Raw genomic sequence first — 17,267 nt, 5'->3', positions numbered from 1 at the left:
TTGTTTTTGGAAGAGCAATAAGTGTACATCATTCTTTTAACTTGAACGTTGTTTGTATCAGAATTGTTCTGACATTTACTTTCTGCTGTTACAGTGTAAGGTTCTGTTCCTAACCTGTGTTTGATCTCGTTAGTCAAACGAAATGTTCGATCTCATTAGTCAAATGAAATGTTTGATCACTACATTTTATGATAGCCTAATCAAAAATCAAAAATTCTTTCCTCCTTCATCCTTAGTACCAAATTGCTTATTGCTTCCCTGTTCCATAGGCCACTTAGGATTGAGTTGATATGAGGAGTAACATTTGTTCTGTAAGATTATGGTTATTATTCGTTGAATTTTTAGCAATATTTACATTCTCTTGTTCTCTTTTCTGACTCGTATGTGTGTATGTGTTTTAACATTGTCTTTTTTCTTATGATTAAAAACTGTTAAGAACTTGAGTATAGCAGTTGGGGTAGTTTACAGATAATGATTGGTATAGGTATTTCTTTTGTTGTTGTTGTTGTCGAGACAGAGTCTCGCTCTGTCGCCCAGGCTGGAGTGCAGTGGCGCCATCTTGGCTCACTGCAAGCTCCGCCTCCCGGGTTCATGCCAACTCTCCTGCCTCAACCTCCTGAGTAGCTGGGACTACAGGGTCCTGCCACCACACCCGGCTAATTTTTTGTATTTTTAGTAGAGATGGAGTTTCACCATGTTAGCCAGGATAGTCTCAATCTCCTGACCTCATATTCTTCCCGCCTCAGCCTCCCAAAGTGCTGGGATTACAGGCGTGAGCCACTGCACCCGGCCACGTATTTCTTAATAGTAGTCTACTCTCTGGTAGATTTGTATTATAGTTCAGTTCTTAACTCTCAAATTTCTTCTAGTTCAAAAGTGACTTAATAGAAAATATCAATGGAAGACTTAATTAGAAGTTTCTGATGTTATAGATTTTATTCTACAAGACTACAGAAATGTTGTTTCGTGGTCAGGCACAGTGACTCACACCTGTAATCGCAGCACTTTGGGAGGCCAAGGTGGGTGGATCACTTGAGGTCAGGAGTTCAAGACCAGCCTGGCCAACATGGTTGAAACCCCGTCTCTACTAAAAATACAAAAATTAATCATGTGTGGTGGTAGGCGCCTATAGTCCTAGCTACTAGGGAGACTGAGGCAGGAGAATTACTTGAACCCGGGAGGCAGAGTTTGCAGTGAGCTGAGATCATGCCACTGCAATCCAGCCTGGGTGACAGAGCAAGACTCATCTCAAAAAAAAAAAAAAAAAGGTTGTTTCATTACCTTTACTATTTCTAAATTCTGGAAGTGCACTACCGAGCTCCTTCTGAACTTTAGGATATGTGACTCTCTGAGGTGCAGAGTCAGTCTCCTCAAGGGTGTTAAGTAAGACTAAGATCTGCTCTCTGCTCCCATCCTGTGCTACACGTAGCAGCATACACCAGGCACATGCATATGTGCCTGTGTCTTCTGATTCTCTTTTCCTAAAATTTTTTTGTTTCACTCTTTGGAAATAGTATTTAAGACTTCTTTAATTTCTTTGGCATCATTTCCTTTCTGCATTCCCCCTGGAGACAAGTGCCTTGTTGGGGCCGACTCTTTCATATCCTGACCTGTCTCATTGCTTCTCTTAGCATCAGTCGTTGAAATACTTTGCTTTTGAAGGTGTCGTCTTTCTCTTTAGCCAAAGAGAGTCTCGGCCGGGCGCGGTGGCTCAAGCCTGTAATCCCAGCACTTTGGGAGGCCAAGACGGGCGGATCACGAGGTCAGGAGATCGAGACCATCCTGGCTAACACGGTGAAACCCCATCTCTACTAAAAAATACAAAAAAAACTAGCCGGGCGAGGTGGCGGGCGCCTGTAGTCCCAGCTACTCGGGAGGCTGAGGCAGGAGAATGGCGTAAACCCGGGAGGCGGAGCTTGCAGTGAGCTGAGATCCAGCCACTGCACTCCAGCCTGGGCGACAGAGCGAGACTCCGTCTCCAAAAAAAAAAAAAAAAGAGAGTCTCAACGCCAAACCTTAAAAGACAGGGCCCATTGTTTTAATAATATTTGTATTTTCCTTTCCTATCTTATAAATGAATTAAAAGACTGGAAAATTATTAGGTTTGACAACTTTAGTTAAGGCACTAAATGTGACAACGTTCCCTTAAAATTGATGCTTGAGTCTTCAGTGAGATACAATTAGCTTTCTCTGTACAGATGACTTCTTCGGCAAATTGTTCCTTTTCCCTCTCTTCACCCACCCATGTATCTTATTTCTTCACTAATTTAAAATATGAGTGAGCTGCAGGATGCCTGGACCTATGTTAACTTCTGAAACAAATACGTTAAGTTCCAATTTTAGCCTTAAATATTTTCAACTGTTTTCTTCTTTATATGAGTGTTCATACAGAATTTCAACATGAGAATAATGATGGCTGATTTTTTTAAAACTGTGTAAAGGTTTAAACCAAAGACTCCACATAACTTAAGCCCTTACTACCTTCAAAATCCTCCTGTAAACAGGATATTTTAAAGGCTTACTAAATGCAAGGCTTTTTCTCTTGTCATAGGCAATATAATTATTTTTATTTTTTATTTATTTATTTTTTTTTTTTCCGAGATGGAGTCTCACTCTGTAGCCCAGGCTGGAGTGCAGTGGCGTGATCTCGGCTCACTGCAAGCTCCGCCTCCCGGGTTCACGCCATTCTCCTGCCTCAGCCTCTCGAGTAGCCAGGACTATAGGCGCCCGCCACCTCGCCCGGCTAATTTTTTGTATTTTTAGTAGAGACGGGGTTTCACCGTGTTAGCCAGGATGGTCTCGATCTCCTGACCTCGTGATCCACCCACCTCGGCCTCCCAAAGTGCTGGGATTACAGGCGTGAACCACCACGCCCGGCCATAATTAATTTTAATAGCTTTTTTATTTTGAAAATTAGTTTTATTAATTGGTTCTTACTAGGTCAATCTTTGTTTTATCAGCTTTCCTGTGGGAACAATAAAGTTAATGATGCGGGGAGCATAGGTTAAGGCCAGTTGTTACTTTGGCACAAACACCTGTGAGTAGTTTTCTAAGACTGGTTTTGAACTGGTCGTGCTGAAGGCCAGCCTACTTCCTGCTGTAGTTGTTCTGCCTTCTGATGTTATTCTCGAAAAATGGCCAGATTCCAGGCATGACTAATGGTTGGTGTAAACTAGGCATGAGAAGATTTTATTGCACCTCAACTGTATGATTCTATCATGATGGTATAGGTTTGCAGTGAGTCTTAAACCACATAGCACTGACTCATAGCGAGTGCTCAACAAATGTTAGCTTTCGTTATTAATTATAGACTGTTCAGACAAGGTTATGAAGAATTGTCTTAGTTTGCACTGACTAAACCTAATCTCTCAAGTTAGTAACGTTGCTAAACAACCTCCATAGCAGAGATACTCTGCTCCTACTATTTCATATGCTTTAGATACCTGGACAACACTGTTTAGACTACCTCATTGAAAGACCCCGAAGAAGTGACATGATGATGTTACAGTAATACAAACAGAATCTTTCTTTCTTTTTTTTTATTTTTTTGCGATGGAGTCTCGCTCTTTTACCCAGGCTAGAGTGCGATGGCACAATCTCGGGTCGCTGCAACCTCTGTCTCCCAGGTTCATGCAGTTCTTCTGCCTCAGCCTCCCAAGTAGCTGGGATTACAGGCACACACTACCACACCTGGCTGATCTTTGTATTTTTAATAGAAATGGGGTTTCACTAGGCCAGGCTGGTCTCAAACTCCTGACTTCAAGTGATCTACCTGCCTTGGCCTCTCAAAAGTGCTGTGATTACAGGCGTGAGCCACTGCGCCAGGCCCAGAATCTTTTCACATAAGTTTTAGATATTGGATATTATTGTAAAGTTTCAAAATTGGGAAGTGGCTTTATTATTTTATCCACTTATCCTGCAAGCCACATCGAGATTGAGCAGAGAAGGATTGAGGACACTTAGCGTATATATCTTTGGACTACATATAAAAGTTGCTTTTCTTAGGCCAGGTGCGGTGGCTCACACCTGTAATCCCAGCAATTTGGGAGGCTGAGGCAGGTGGATCACGAGGTCAGGAGATCAAGACCATCCTGGCCAACATGGTAAAACCCTGTCTAAAAATTAGCTGGGCGTGGTGGCATGCGCCTGTGGTCCCAGCTGCTTGGGAAGCTGAGGCAGGAGAATCACTTGAACCCGGGAGGCAGAGGTTGCAGTGAGCTGAGATAGCGCCACTGCACTCCAGCCTGGCAACAGAGCGAGACTCCATCTCAAAAACTAAAAAAAGAGCTGAACGCAATGGCTCACGCCTGTAATCCCAGCACTTTGGGAAGCCGAATCGGGCAGATCACCTGAGGTCAGGAGTTCGAGACCAGCCTGACCAACATGGAGAAACCCCATCTCTACTAAAAATACACAAAAAAAAAAAATTAGCGAGGCATGGTGGCACATGCCTATAATCCCAGCTACTTGGGAGGCTGAGGCAGGAGAATCGTTTGAACCCAGAAGGCAGAGGTTGCAGTGAACCGAGATTGCACCATTGCACTTGCACTCCAGCCTGGGCAATAAGAGCGAAACCCCATCTCAAAAAAAGAAAGTCTGGTTTTTTTGTTTGTTTTTTGTTTTTTGTTTTTTAAGGGATGGAGTCTTGCAGTGTTGCCCAGGCTGCAGTGCCGTGGCTAGTCACAGACATGATCATAGTGTACCGTAGCCTCAAACTCCTGGGCTCAAATGATCTTCCTGCATTGACCTCTTGAGCAGCTGGGACTGTAGGCGTGGACCACCACACCTGGCTAATTTTTTATTTTTTGTAGAGATTAAGTCTTCCTATGTTACCAAGGCTGGTCTCAAATTCCTGGCCTCAAGGGATCCTCCCGTCTCAGCCTTCCAAAATGCTAGGTTTACAGGCATGAGCCCCCATGCCTGCCCTTGGACTATATTTTTAATTTTGCTTTTGCCCAATCTCTGAGTGTGCTTTTAATCAGCAGCCAATACATTTCTTATCAGAATGTTCTGATAGGGGCTAGAGGTCATACCAACAAGTTCAAAGTGCCTATCCTTTAGTAACCTTAAGTGGATTAATGTTTTAGAAAAGATAGTCAAGACTGGGCACAGTGGCTCACAAGACCTGTCATCCCAGCACTTTGGGAGGTCTAGATAGGAAGATCACTTGAGGCCGGGAGTTCAAGACCGGCCTGGGCAAAGCAGCTTGAGACCCCGATCTGTATAAAAATATATTTTTTTTAATTTTAAAAGATAGTCATGAATACGAAACAGTTGGGTAGATTAATAGGAACTCAACTTCATGCAACTTGAATTTTAAGAAAAATATTGCTATTTCTGTCAATTAAGGTTTAAATGTAGACCAAGCATGGTGGCTCATGCCACCATGTAATCCCAGCACTTTGAGAAGCCATGACAGGAGGATTGTTTGAACCCAGGAGTTCAAGACCAGCCTGGGCAATATGGTAAAATCCCATCTCTACCAAAAATACAAAAAAATTAGCTGGGTGCCAGGCGCAGTGGCTCACACCTGTAATCCCAGCACTTTGGGAGGCCGAGGCAGGTGGATCACCTGGGTCGGGAGTTCGAGACCAGCCTGGCCAACATGGTAAAACCCCATCTCTACTAAAAATATAAAAATTAGCCGGGTGTGGTGTTGCACGCCTGTAGTCCCAGCTCTTTGGGAGGCTGAGGCAGGAGGATGTTTTGAGCCTGGGAGGCGGAGGTTGCAGTGAGCTGATATCACACCTTTGTATTCCAGCCTGGACGGTAGAGCCAGACCCTGTCTCAAAAAAATAAAACTAAATTAATGTAATACAGCTACTATGAACCCATAAAAACTGTAAAAAAATTTTTTAATTATAAAAGAAATGTAATACTGCTACTCTTTTGCTTATGTAAATTGTGGGCTAGATTAGGAAATAAAAGTATCATTTTTAACACTTTCCTGGGGGGAAATATCATTCGAATTTCATAACAATTAACTTGATGACCTTTTAGAATATATCTGTAGACCATTGTGATGTTGGGGCTGCCTGTTGTCAATAGGATTTTTGTGAGCTTGATTGTACGAAGTTGAAATTTGCAAACGTCTTACTGAGTTTACTGTTTCCTTATGGGTGTTAGGCCTACTGTAGAAGCCAGAAAAAATCTATTTTGTTGCTTCTTTGTGAAACTCATGATGTGACATGGATTAAATTTCTAAAAAGTTTAATTGCCTTTAAAATTAATATGTCAAAAAGTTTATTTATTTGTTTTTTTTTGTTTTTTTTTTTTTTGAGACAGAGTCTCGCTTTGTCGCCCAGGCTGGAGTGCAGTGGTGCGATCTCCGCTCACTGCAAGCTCCGCCTTCCGGGTTCTCTCTCTATCACCCAGACTGGAGTTCGGTAGCATGATCTCAGCTCACTGCAGCCACCACCCCCGGGTTTAAAAGATTCTCCTGCCTCAGCCTACTGAGTAGCTGGGATTACAGAGGCCCACCACCACACCCAACTGATTTTTTTTTTTTTTGAGACAGAGTCTCGCTCTGTCGCCCAGGCTGGAGTGCAGTGTCCGGATCTCAGCTCACTGCAAGCTCCGCCTCCCAGGTTTACGCCATTCTCCTGCCTCAGCCTCCCGAGTAGCTGGAACTACAGGCGCCCGCCACCACGCCTGGCTAGTTTTTTGTATTTTTTTAATAGAGATGGGGTTTCACCATGTTAGCCAGGATGGTCTCGATCTCCTGACCTCGTGATCCGCCCGTCTCGGCCTCCCAAAGTACTGGGATTACAGGCTTGAGCCACCATTCCCGGCCAATTTTTGTATTTTTAGTAGAGTGGGTTTTCTCCATGTTGGCCAGGCTGCTCTCGAATTACTGGCCTCAAGTAATCCACCTGTCTCAGCTTCCCAAAGTGCTGGGATTACAGGTGTGGGCCACCACACCTGGCCTCGAGTTAATAATTTATAATCCCAGCACTTTGGGAGGCCAAAGCGGGCGGATTGCCTAAACTCAGGAGTTCCAGACCAGCCTGGGCCATGATGAAACCCCGTCTCTACAAAAGAAAAAACCATTTTGTTAATTTATAATGAGAAAATAAACTTACATTTCCTTCTTAGGTCTCTAGAGGATCCGTTTTTTTGCTGCAAAGCATCTGTCCACATCCTCTTACCATGTTTGTATGCCTTAAAGATCTAGCTTGGCCTGTCAGCAGTGTGCTTCATTGGGAATCGATGCAGCACACTCCTGCCTGCAAGCTGACTAAAAGCCTTTTCCTTCTCCAAAGACTTTGGGACCATTTGTATTCACCAGGGAAAGGGTCAAACCACTCCTGCCTCTTCTTCCCCTGCTTTTCTTGGCGCATCTACTGAAACTAGTTACTAATTTGGGCAAAAAAAAAGTCAACAGCTGGAGGTAGAGTGTATTGACCCTAGACTCACCCTGAAAGGTAAGGGCATAAGAGATAGTTGTATTTAGCTGTATCTTGTTAGAAAAATACATTTGTGTGCGTTCATGTGTACATGTGTCTGTACACATGTACAAGAAACAACCGAGCATTTCTTTTAAAACCTTAGTCAGTCAGAACTGTCTCTGTTGCAGGTGACAGAAAACCCAGTCTAAACGGGCTTAAATATAAAAAGGCTGTTAGTTCATATAACTAAAAAAAGTCTAGGGCTAGAGTTAGGATCCATCTGCTTCTGCCTCCTTGGTGGTAGTTCCATGATTGGGCTCAGCACCATCAGACATAGCTTTTTCCCGCACACAGCTGTGCTCAAGCGGAAGCCCTTAGGTTGTCTCCTTGATCTGTGTGGGACCTAGAGTTGCCTCCACCAAAGCAAAATGTGAATATTGTTGCTACAGGAAAAGAATGGATACTGAGTGGCAGAAATATGAAACTCAGTAAATACAAAACTGAATAAATGTCTTTATAAGACATTTGTTTCCAGTTCTTCTCAGACTGGATAAATTCTCCCAAGTCAGAGAGCGGAATTCTCAAACAAAAATGTAGGGACAGAACCAGGCACAGTGGCTTAGAAGGCCTATAATCCCAGCACTTTGGGAGGCCGAGGCAGAAGGATCACTTGAACCCAGGAGGTCGAGACCAGCCTAGGCATCATAGTGAGACACCACCATCTCTACAAAAAAACTTAAAAATTAGCCAGGCATAGTGGCGCACTCCTGTGGCTGAGATAGGAGGATCGCTTGACCCCAGGAGGTTGAGGCTGCAGCAAGCTGTGATAGTGCCACTGCACTCTAGCCTGGGTGAATAGAGCAAGACCCTGTCTCCAAAAATAAAAATGTAAATAAAAATGTTTTAATTCAGGGACAAGCAGTTCTTCTTGATTTTAAAGACCTTTCTCCCTCATGTTGGGGCTATCAGAATTCCAGTTACTAATTGATTAATCTTCTCTGTTAGGAGAACGTTTATTGAATACCTGCCCTGCCAGGCTTTCTGCTTACACTGGTGGGGGGCACATTGACAAGATTTCGGGCTGTGTTTTCAGGGACTTCAGCAGAGAAGGGTCACTAGGATACAATGTGGCGTGCATGAGCTAAAAACAGAAGTGATTGAACTCTCAGAGGGAAAGTAGATCAGGTAAGACATCATGGAGATGATGACCTCTGGTTCATTTTTGAAGAGTGAATTAAAAAATCGCAGCCCTCCATACTGAGAGAATAACTCCTGCAAACATTTTCTGACCAATGGACCACACATCATCAGGAAGGCCAGAAAGTTGAGTTCCAGGAGGGAATGATAGAAGGCAAAGCCTAGAGAAATGGCAGGGGCCAGACTTCAGGGGCCTGGGGATGTTTACTTGCATTCCGAGTCGAGGAGACTGAACTTTATGCCAAAGACTTGGTGTTCTGTAGAAGTATGAGCAGATGAGTGACAAGGTCTGGTTTATATATTAAGAAGTTCTCAGCTGTAAGGTGAATAGGTTGGAGGTGTTGGGGCAAAGGCAGGCGGCCCAGTGAAGACAAGGAGTGTGGCTTTATACTGTGGCCTTGGTGGTAGATATGGAGCAGATGGGCCACCTGAAGGGCTGCTAGGAAGTTGACACCAACAAGATGTGGTTAGTCTAGGTACGGGGAGTGAGGGAAAGGAAGAACTTGACAGTTTCCAGGTTTCAGTCCCTCCAGAGGATTTCTGCAGAAAGACATTGGAAGAGCTGTATCCCTACTTACCCTTAAAGGAAAGAAACGGCCCTTGAATTCCAAGGACATGATTACTGAGCTGGAATTCCAAATAATGTGTCCCAGTGAGACTGCTATGGATAGTGTTGTCCGGTAACTGTGTGTGTTAGGTGAAACTGCAGACTTCCAGCCACTCTGTCTTACCGTATCTGTAAACAGTTAATTTGCTCTGATGAATTTGCCCATCTTGCAGAAGGGGGCTCTGCTGTTTTTTATCTTGGAGTAAATGTCCTTTGAGTAGGAAGGTTCTAGACTATATTGTTAAAACAACATTAGAAGGCTGGGTGTGGTGGCTCATGCCTGTAATCCCAACACTTTGGGAGGCCAAGGCAGGTGTATCGTTTGAGCCCAGGAGTTCAAGACCAGCCTGGGGAACATGGCAAAACTGTGTCTACTAAAAATACAAAATGAGCCAGGCATGGTGGAGTGCGCCTGTATTCCCAGCCACTTAGGAGGCTGAGGTGGGAGAACCACCTGAGCCCAGGAAGTTGAGGCTGCATGTTGAGGAAGTGAAGTTGAGGAAGTGAGCCATGATCGTACCACTGCGCTGCAGCTAGGTGACGGCAAAAAAACCCTGTCTCAAAAAAACACCAAACAACATAGGATACTCTGTTATATAAAAGCTAGTTCCTATACCTATAGTCTTATTAATTCATTTAAAATAGTGTGGGCCGGGTATGGTGGCTCATGCCTGTAATCCCAACACTTCGGAAGGCCAAGGCAGGAGGATCGCTTGAAGCCATGAATTTAAGACCAGCCTGGGCAATATAGCGAGACCCTGTCTCTACAAAAAAAAAAGTAAATAAAAAATATGTCAGTGTGTTTTGGGAACAGATTGAGAGCATAGCATGCTCATATTATATATTCATTTTACCACTTAGATTTGAATTTGAGGCATCTCTTAGAATAGGTTTTACTTTGTGCATACCGTCAGAGGACATTGTCCCTCTCATAGAAACAGATATTCAAACATGTGATCTGCTATTTTCTTTTAAGGTAATACATTTTTATGATTACTGTTTGGAAAAAAAAAAAAAAAAAAAACAACTATAGGTTAGCAGTTGCTCCAGAATCTCCAAAACAAGCTTAGGAGATTTTTATTCTTTACCAAAAATGCGATGGCTTGGGAGGAAGGTGTGTGCATTACACACAGGTTGCTCTGTGGTCACTGCTCCTTCATACTGTGTTTCTGCCTCTGCCTGAACCCAAACCCCTCCCAGCCTGACAGAAATGTTCGCTTACGCAGCTAGCCCTGCCTCAGTTTGTACATCTACCTGTCGGCTGAGACATCAGAAGCCGATGTCCATGTCAGCCTCTGGGCACCCCAAGATGATGTTACCTCCAATAGACAGTGAAGGAGATAACTTCAAAGCTATGTAAGAAAAATGCACATTCTTTGTGAAACTAATGTGTACCCACTGCTTCTTAATTTTGTGCTGTGGATTTTATAGTCTGAGATTTTGTTACAGTTGTCCACAAGGTGTCCTTCCTCCATGTGATTTTAGTTAAGCACATCTTGTGTCATGATGTCCTCGGTTGTGTGTGTGTGTCTTCGTGCCTTTGCATACTACAAAGTGTATATAAGAAGTTCCTGCTCCTCCCAAGTTGCTTTCAGCATGTGTAATTTTATACATATACCATTTGTGTACTTCCAAAACTTTTTAGTTGCCTGTTCTTCAGTTACACCTGCATATCCTTTCTTTCTTTCGTATTGGCACAGTTCTCTGTATGTAAGCAATTTGAGAGGGAAGCAAAGGGGAGAAGTTTGAGTTAGCTGTTCTCTGTCCTAGAATTTCCCTGCATTAATCTTGTCCTTGAAAATATATATAATACTGGTCCCTTAAACTCCATGAGGCTTTGTCTCATTATGTATTGTTCTTTTGGTACCCTTTCCCACTGAACTTTTGCTCCTAAGTCCTATAAAATACCCCTTGAATCTGGATTTATTATACCCAATTTTCTCCACTGTGTATACAAAAAGTATATTGTGACTGTAAATTTTTGTATATCATGTTCTGAGAGCTTCTTACTTTCTGATCTCGTAGCACTATTCCTGATCAGAGAACTCCAGTCGCTTCAACACACAGTATTAGCAGTGCAGCCACCCCGGATCGAATCCGCTTCCCAAGAGGCACTGCCAGTCGTAGCACTTTCCACGGCCAGCCCCGGGAACGGCGAACCGCGACATACAATGGCCCTCCTGCCTCTCCCAGCCTGTCCCATGAAGCCACACCATTGTCCCAGACTCGAAGCCGAGGCTCCACTAATCTCTTTAGTAAATTAACTTCAAAACTCACAAGGAGGTAAGTGCTAGGTGCTGGTTGTTTTGGAGTGAACACGTCGGGCAAAAGGAAAGATGTCTTTTTTGTGTGAAGTCACCGCTGCCTGGATGCTTTTCAGTCTGCCTTCAACTCATGGTTTTCTGGTTTTATATATATCTAACTTTATACTTTAAAACCTTGAAAGTAGAAATTGTAGAGCTCAGAGTCTTCATAACACTAAAAGTTAACTAGCGTTTAGGAGGTTTTTGTTATTGTTCTTTAAGTATTGTTCCTTTTGCTCACATGTCTGTCTGCATGGCATGTTCGTTGTAGTTAAACAGGCAGACCTCGGGTTCTGGTGCGGGTAGGGGCCGGTACTCTGTAATAACCAGCAGGAAAGACCATGCGTGTCTGTCATAATCATCTCCAGCCGCGGAGGAAAGGGACAGCTCCTCTTTTCTCGCTTAATTGTTGTTAAGGGGCAGTAAATTTCTTAGAGTCCAAATCTTGAAAGTTTCTCTCTCAGTCTTAGTAATTTATATTGAGAGTAAGGTAATGTCCTTAAATGGTATAGTTTTGGAGATAAAATCTCTGGTTTATTATCAAAAAATAGTAAGTTATTATTACTATTATTATTATTATTAAATGCTGCATGATTCTTGGCTGGTGGTCCTGGACATTTTTTAAACTGTTCCATGTGTCTAGAAGGCTAGCATTTGGGGCCTCAGTAAACTTTCAAGGGTCCTTTGAGATAACTTCATTTCCATAACTTTGTCACCTGTTACAAAAGCCTAGAAATATTGGCTGCTTCAAGAGGAAAAAGAAAGGATACCACTTTGAACCATAAACAAATAGTGAAAGGCACCTTTCCAAGAAGGAATCCAGGAAACCCAAGAGCCCCTGCAGTTTCAGGACATCCTAGGGGAAATTTTTTAAAATTAAGTCTAGCTGTGGATCAGTCTGTCTGTGGTATCCTGCAGGTTTGCCTGGGACAAACCCTCTTATTTGTCATCTGTAGCTTACAGGACAGCAGTAGGAGTCCTTGCCAGGTGTGAAATGATCAGTGTCCTCCTCTGTTTTTCTGCATTCCCTATGGCGTATAGCCTGTTACTTCATTTCACTCCATCTCCATTATTTAAACTAAGCTAAATGTAATTTTATATTCAATCATCTGAAACTTCTGTGAGTCACATTAAAGTCTGATCTACCTATTATTAGTACATGGAATAGATTAGGTAGTATTCCTTTTTTTTTTTTTTTTTTTTTTTTTGAGACGGAGTCTCACCGTCGCCAAGGCTGGAGTGCAGTGGTGCAATATTGGCTAACTTCAACCTCCGCCTAGATTAGGGAGGATTTCTGAATCCATTAGCATTAACTAGAAGCCAGATGGGTCAGAAGGTTTCTTTTTTTTCTTCCTTTTTTTTTTTTTTTTTGGTATTTTTAGTAGAGACAGGGTTTCACTGTGTTGGTCAGGCTAGTCTCGAACTCCTGACTTCGTGATCCACCTGCCTCAGCCTCCCAAATGCTGGGATTACAGGCGTGAGCCACCACACCCAGCCCAGAAGGTTTCTATTTACCCTCTTACTCACTTCTTAGCCCCTTTATTAAGCCACCTCATTTTAGACTGGGCAAAACAGAATGAGTCAAAGAGCTTTGCCAGGTTTGGGGCACCCATTCATGACCAGCCAGCAAAAGAGACAGTGAGTTCATTCTGAGAAGAGTCTTTTGACTCCCAGAATAAATCATTCCTTCCTGGTCAGCCATGGTGACTCACGCTTGTAATCCCAGCACTTTGGGAGGCCGAGGCGGGTAGATCTCCTGAGGTCAGGAGTTAGAGACCAGCCTGACCAATATGGTAAAACCCTGTCTCTACTAAAAATACAAAAATTAGCCAGACATGGTGGTGGGCACCTGGATTCCCAGCTACCCAGGAGGCTGAGACAGGAGAATTGCTTGAATCCGGGAGGCAGGGACTGCAGTGAGCCGAGATCATACCACTGCACTCCAGCCTGAGTGATAAAGCAAGACTCCGTCTCAAAAAAAAAAAAAAAAAAAAGAGTTTTTTTGTCTTCTTCATACACTTTTTCAGTCATTTGAAGACTAGTATTGGGCTAGGCTGGGTGGCTCATGCCTGTAGTCTCAGCACTTTGGGAGGCCAAGGCGGGTGGATCACCTGGGGTCAGGAGTTTGAGACAGGCCTGACCAACATGGCAAAACCCCATCTCTACTAAAAATACAAAAATTAGCCAGGGGTGGTGGCACGCGTGTCTGTAGTCCCAGCTACTCTGGAGGCTGAGGCAGGAGAATTGCTTGAACCTGGGAGGTGGAGGTTGCATTGAGCCAAGATCACACCACTGCCCTCCAGCCTGGGTGACGACAGAGCGAGACTCTGTCTCAAAAAAAAAAAAGAAAAAAGACTAGCATTGATTGGCTGGGCTGGGCACAGTGGCTCATGCCCATAATGCCAGCATTTTGGGAGGCCGAGGCAGGTGGATCACCTGAGGTTGGGAGTTTGAGACCATCCTAGCCAACATGGAGAAACCCAGTCTCTACTAAAAATACAAAATAAGTATGTATACGGGCATGGTGGCACATGCCTGTAATCCCAGGGAGACTGAGGCAGGAGAATCGCTTGAACCAGGGAGGCAGAGGTTGGGGTGAGCCAAGATCACGCCATAGCACTCCAGCCTGGGCAACAACAGTGAAACTCTGTCTCAAAAAAAAAAAAAAAAAAAAAAGACTAGCATTGATTTTATTACATGTATATAATGGAAAAAAGGAAACAAGATTATCATTGATAAAAATATCAGCTACCTCTTTTTTTTTTTTTTTTTTTTTTTTTCCACAGAGTCTCACTGTATCGCCCAGGCTGGAGTGCAGTGGCGTGATCTCAGCTCACTGCAACCTCCGCTTTCCAGGTTCAAGTGATTCTTGTGCCTCAGCTTACCAAGCCGAGTGGCTGGGACTACAGGCGCCCACCATCACACCCAACTAATTTTTGTATTTTTAGAGACCCGGTTTTATCATATTGGCCGGGCTGGTCTTGAACTGCTGACCTCAGTGATCCACCGTGCCCAGTCAAAGCTACCATTATTTGAATGCTTATTGTGTGCAAAGGTAGATGTCTGTATACATAGATACAGTCATATTCATTTTATACATATAAATACGTATGTATATTATATATATGCATATTTTATGTATGAGTGTGTATCATACATACACACGTTTATATGTGTGAAATGAGTATATTTATTATACACATGTACCAGTGTGCACACACACACTCTAATCTCCATAGTCCACCCCATTTTATAAAAGAAACTGAAGGTAAAGTTCGGAGAGATTAAGGCACATATTTTTAAAAGTATCAGGGCCTGGTGCAGTGGCTCACGCCTGTAATCCCAGCACTTTGGGAGGCCAAGGCAGGTAGATCACTCAAGGTCAGGAGTTCAAGACCAGCCTGGCCAACATGGTGAAACCCCCTTTCTACTAAAAATACAAAAATTAGCCTGATGTTGTGGCGCACACTTATAATTCCAGCTATTTGGGAGGGTGAGGCAAGAGGATGGCTTGAACTCAGGAGGCATAGGTTGCAGAGAGCCAAGATCACACCATTGCACTCCAGCCTGGGAGACAGAGTGACACTCCGTCTCAAAAAAAAAAAAAAAAAAAAAAAAGAAAGTATCAGGCTGAGCCAGGTCTGTCTGACCAGACTCTGCCCTTTTAGCCACTGCACTGTGCTCCCCTTAGAAAAAACAGTTGCAGGCATGACAGTTGCATTACACTTATTTTGTATATTTGAATTAAAATTGGAGACTCAGGCTTGTTGTTTAAAAAAAATTCTAGGCCGGGCGCGGTGGCTCAAGCCTGTAATCCCAGCACTTTGGGAGGCCGAGACGGGCGGATCACGAGGTCAGGAGATCGAGACCATCCTGGCTAACACAATGAAACCCCGTCTCTACTAAAAATACAAAAAAATTAGCCGGGCGAGGTGGCGGGCGCCTGTAGTCCCAGCTACTCGGGAGGCTGAGGCAGGAGAATGGCGTAAACCCGGGAGGCGGAGCTTGCAGTGAGCCGAGATCGCGCCACTGCACTCCAGCCTGGGCGACAGAGCGAGACTCTGTCTCAAAAAAAAAAAAAAAAAATTCTAGTGGTCATCTGATTTACAATTTCCAGGCTATTTCCACCCCCAAATTTTTGCTGAAAGATAGTCTTTTATCCTATCTTGTTAAAGTTTATTAACTGAGGTCTGTTGTCTACCTTAGTGCTATACTTAATCAACTGTTGACAGTTTGTTCTTAAAAACAAAATCCTTGCTAGAGTGGTTGAAAGTTCTTATCCTCCTTTAGCAATAATTGCTAGGATTAAAATTGCATTGCCTGGAAGACTGAGGTGTTTGCACTTAGATGCTGCAAGGGAGACCTGGTATGGCCAGGTCTGGAGAGGGCTGGAGTCAGGAAGCCTGCACTCTGCTTGGAGAGTACATGGCTTTGGAGAGCTATGGGCCCTTTGTAGTCAGGAGCAAAATTCTCTCCCCTTGGGATCAGGCCTGGCCTTGCTCAGAGACTTCAAGAGTCACCCATACCCTGCAGGCAGAACAGCCAGGCACACGCAAGTGCCTCTGCCCTCAGGTTGATCCATGTTGCCATGGGCAGTGTGAAGACCTCCTCCTGCAGCTTCCTCCTTCCTCTTTATACCTCAGGGGATTGTAGGAGGAAAGGTTAAGAAAAGCACTCATGGCCGGGCGCGGTGGCTCAAGCCTGTAATCCCAGCACTTTGGGAGGCCGAGGCGGGCGGATCACGAGGTCAGGAGATCGAGACTATCCTGGCTAACATGGTGAAACCCCGTCTCTACTAAAACTACAAAAAGAAATTAGCCGGGCATGGTGGCGGGCGCCTGTAGTCCCAGCTACTCCGGAGGCTGAGGCAGGAGAATGGCGTGAACCCGGGAGGCGGAGCTTGCAGTGAGCCGAGATCGCGCCACTGCACTCCAGTCTGGGCGACAGAGCGAGACTCCGTCTCAAAAAAAAAAAAAAAAAGAAAAGCACTCATATAGTAATTGACCAGTAACCCTAATTTTTCCTAGTGGAAGATTAGGAAACGGGCAGACACCATGGCTCACGCCTATAATCCCAGCACTTTGAGAGGCTGAGCCAGGTGGATCACTTGAGCCCAGGAGTTCAAGACCAGCCTGGGCAACATAATGAGACCCCACCTCTACTTTTTTTTTTTTTTTTTGAGATGGAGTCTCGCTCTGTTGCCCAGGCTGGAGTGCAATGGCAAGATCTCGGCTCACTGCAGTGTCCGCCTCCTGGGTTCAAGTGATTATCCTGCCTCAGCCTCCCAAGTAGCTGGGACTACAGGTGCATGCCACCACGCCCAGCTAATTTTTGTATTTTTAGTATAGACAGGGTTTCACCATGTTGGCCAGGCTGGTCACAAACTCCTGACCTCGAGTGATCTGCCTGCCTTGGCCTCCCAAAGTGCTGGGATTACAGGCATGAGCCACCACAAGCGGCCTTTTATTTTTTTAATAAAAAGAAAAAAAAAATTGGGAAATGGGCCAGGCACTGTGCATAGCTCATGCCTGTAATCCTAGCACTTTGGGGGAAAGTGAGGCAGGAGGATCATTTGAGGCCAGGAGTTCAAGACTGACCTGGGCAACATAATGAGATCCCCATCTCTACAAAAACATTTTTTAATTAGCCAGGAGTGGTAGCACATGCCTGTAGTCCCAGCTACTTGAGAGGCTGAGGCAGGAGGATTGCTGGAACCCAGGAGTTTGAGGTTACAGTGAGCTATGATCACACCATTGTACTCCAGCCTGGGTG

At 44.2% G+C, this 17,267-nt stretch overlaps 1 protein-coding gene across 15 annotated transcripts in view; it reads left to right on the top strand.

Annotated features, from left to right (window-relative positions):
- Window positions 1–17,267, top strand: part of LOC105489812 (microtubule affinity regulating kinase 3) — a 119,306-nt gene that overhangs the window by 94,999 nt on the left and 7,040 nt on the right. For 9 of the 15 annotated variants that reach the window (XM_011754931.2, XM_011754932.2, XM_011754929.2 and 6 more), the window contains 2 exons: window positions 10,393–10,548; window positions 11,218–11,475. In XM_011754931.2, the coding sequence (XP_011753233.2) occupies window positions 10,393–10,548; window positions 11,218–11,475 (414 nt within the window). The remainder of the gene's footprint in view (window positions 1–10,392; window positions 10,549–11,217; window positions 11,476–17,267) is intronic. The other 6 variants (XM_011754938.2, XM_011754937.2, XM_011754934.2 and 3 more) reach the window with 1 other exon arrangement.

This window comes from Macaca nemestrina, chromosome 7 (assembly GCF_043159975.1).
Source record: "Macaca nemestrina isolate mMacNem1 chromosome 7, mMacNem.hap1, whole genome shotgun sequence".
NCBI classification, from domain to species: domain Eukaryota; kingdom Metazoa; phylum Chordata; class Mammalia; order Primates; family Cercopithecidae; genus Macaca; species Macaca nemestrina.
The sequence above is the reverse complement of the archived record's forward strand: the minus strand, read 5'-3'. Positions and strand labels throughout refer to the sequence as shown.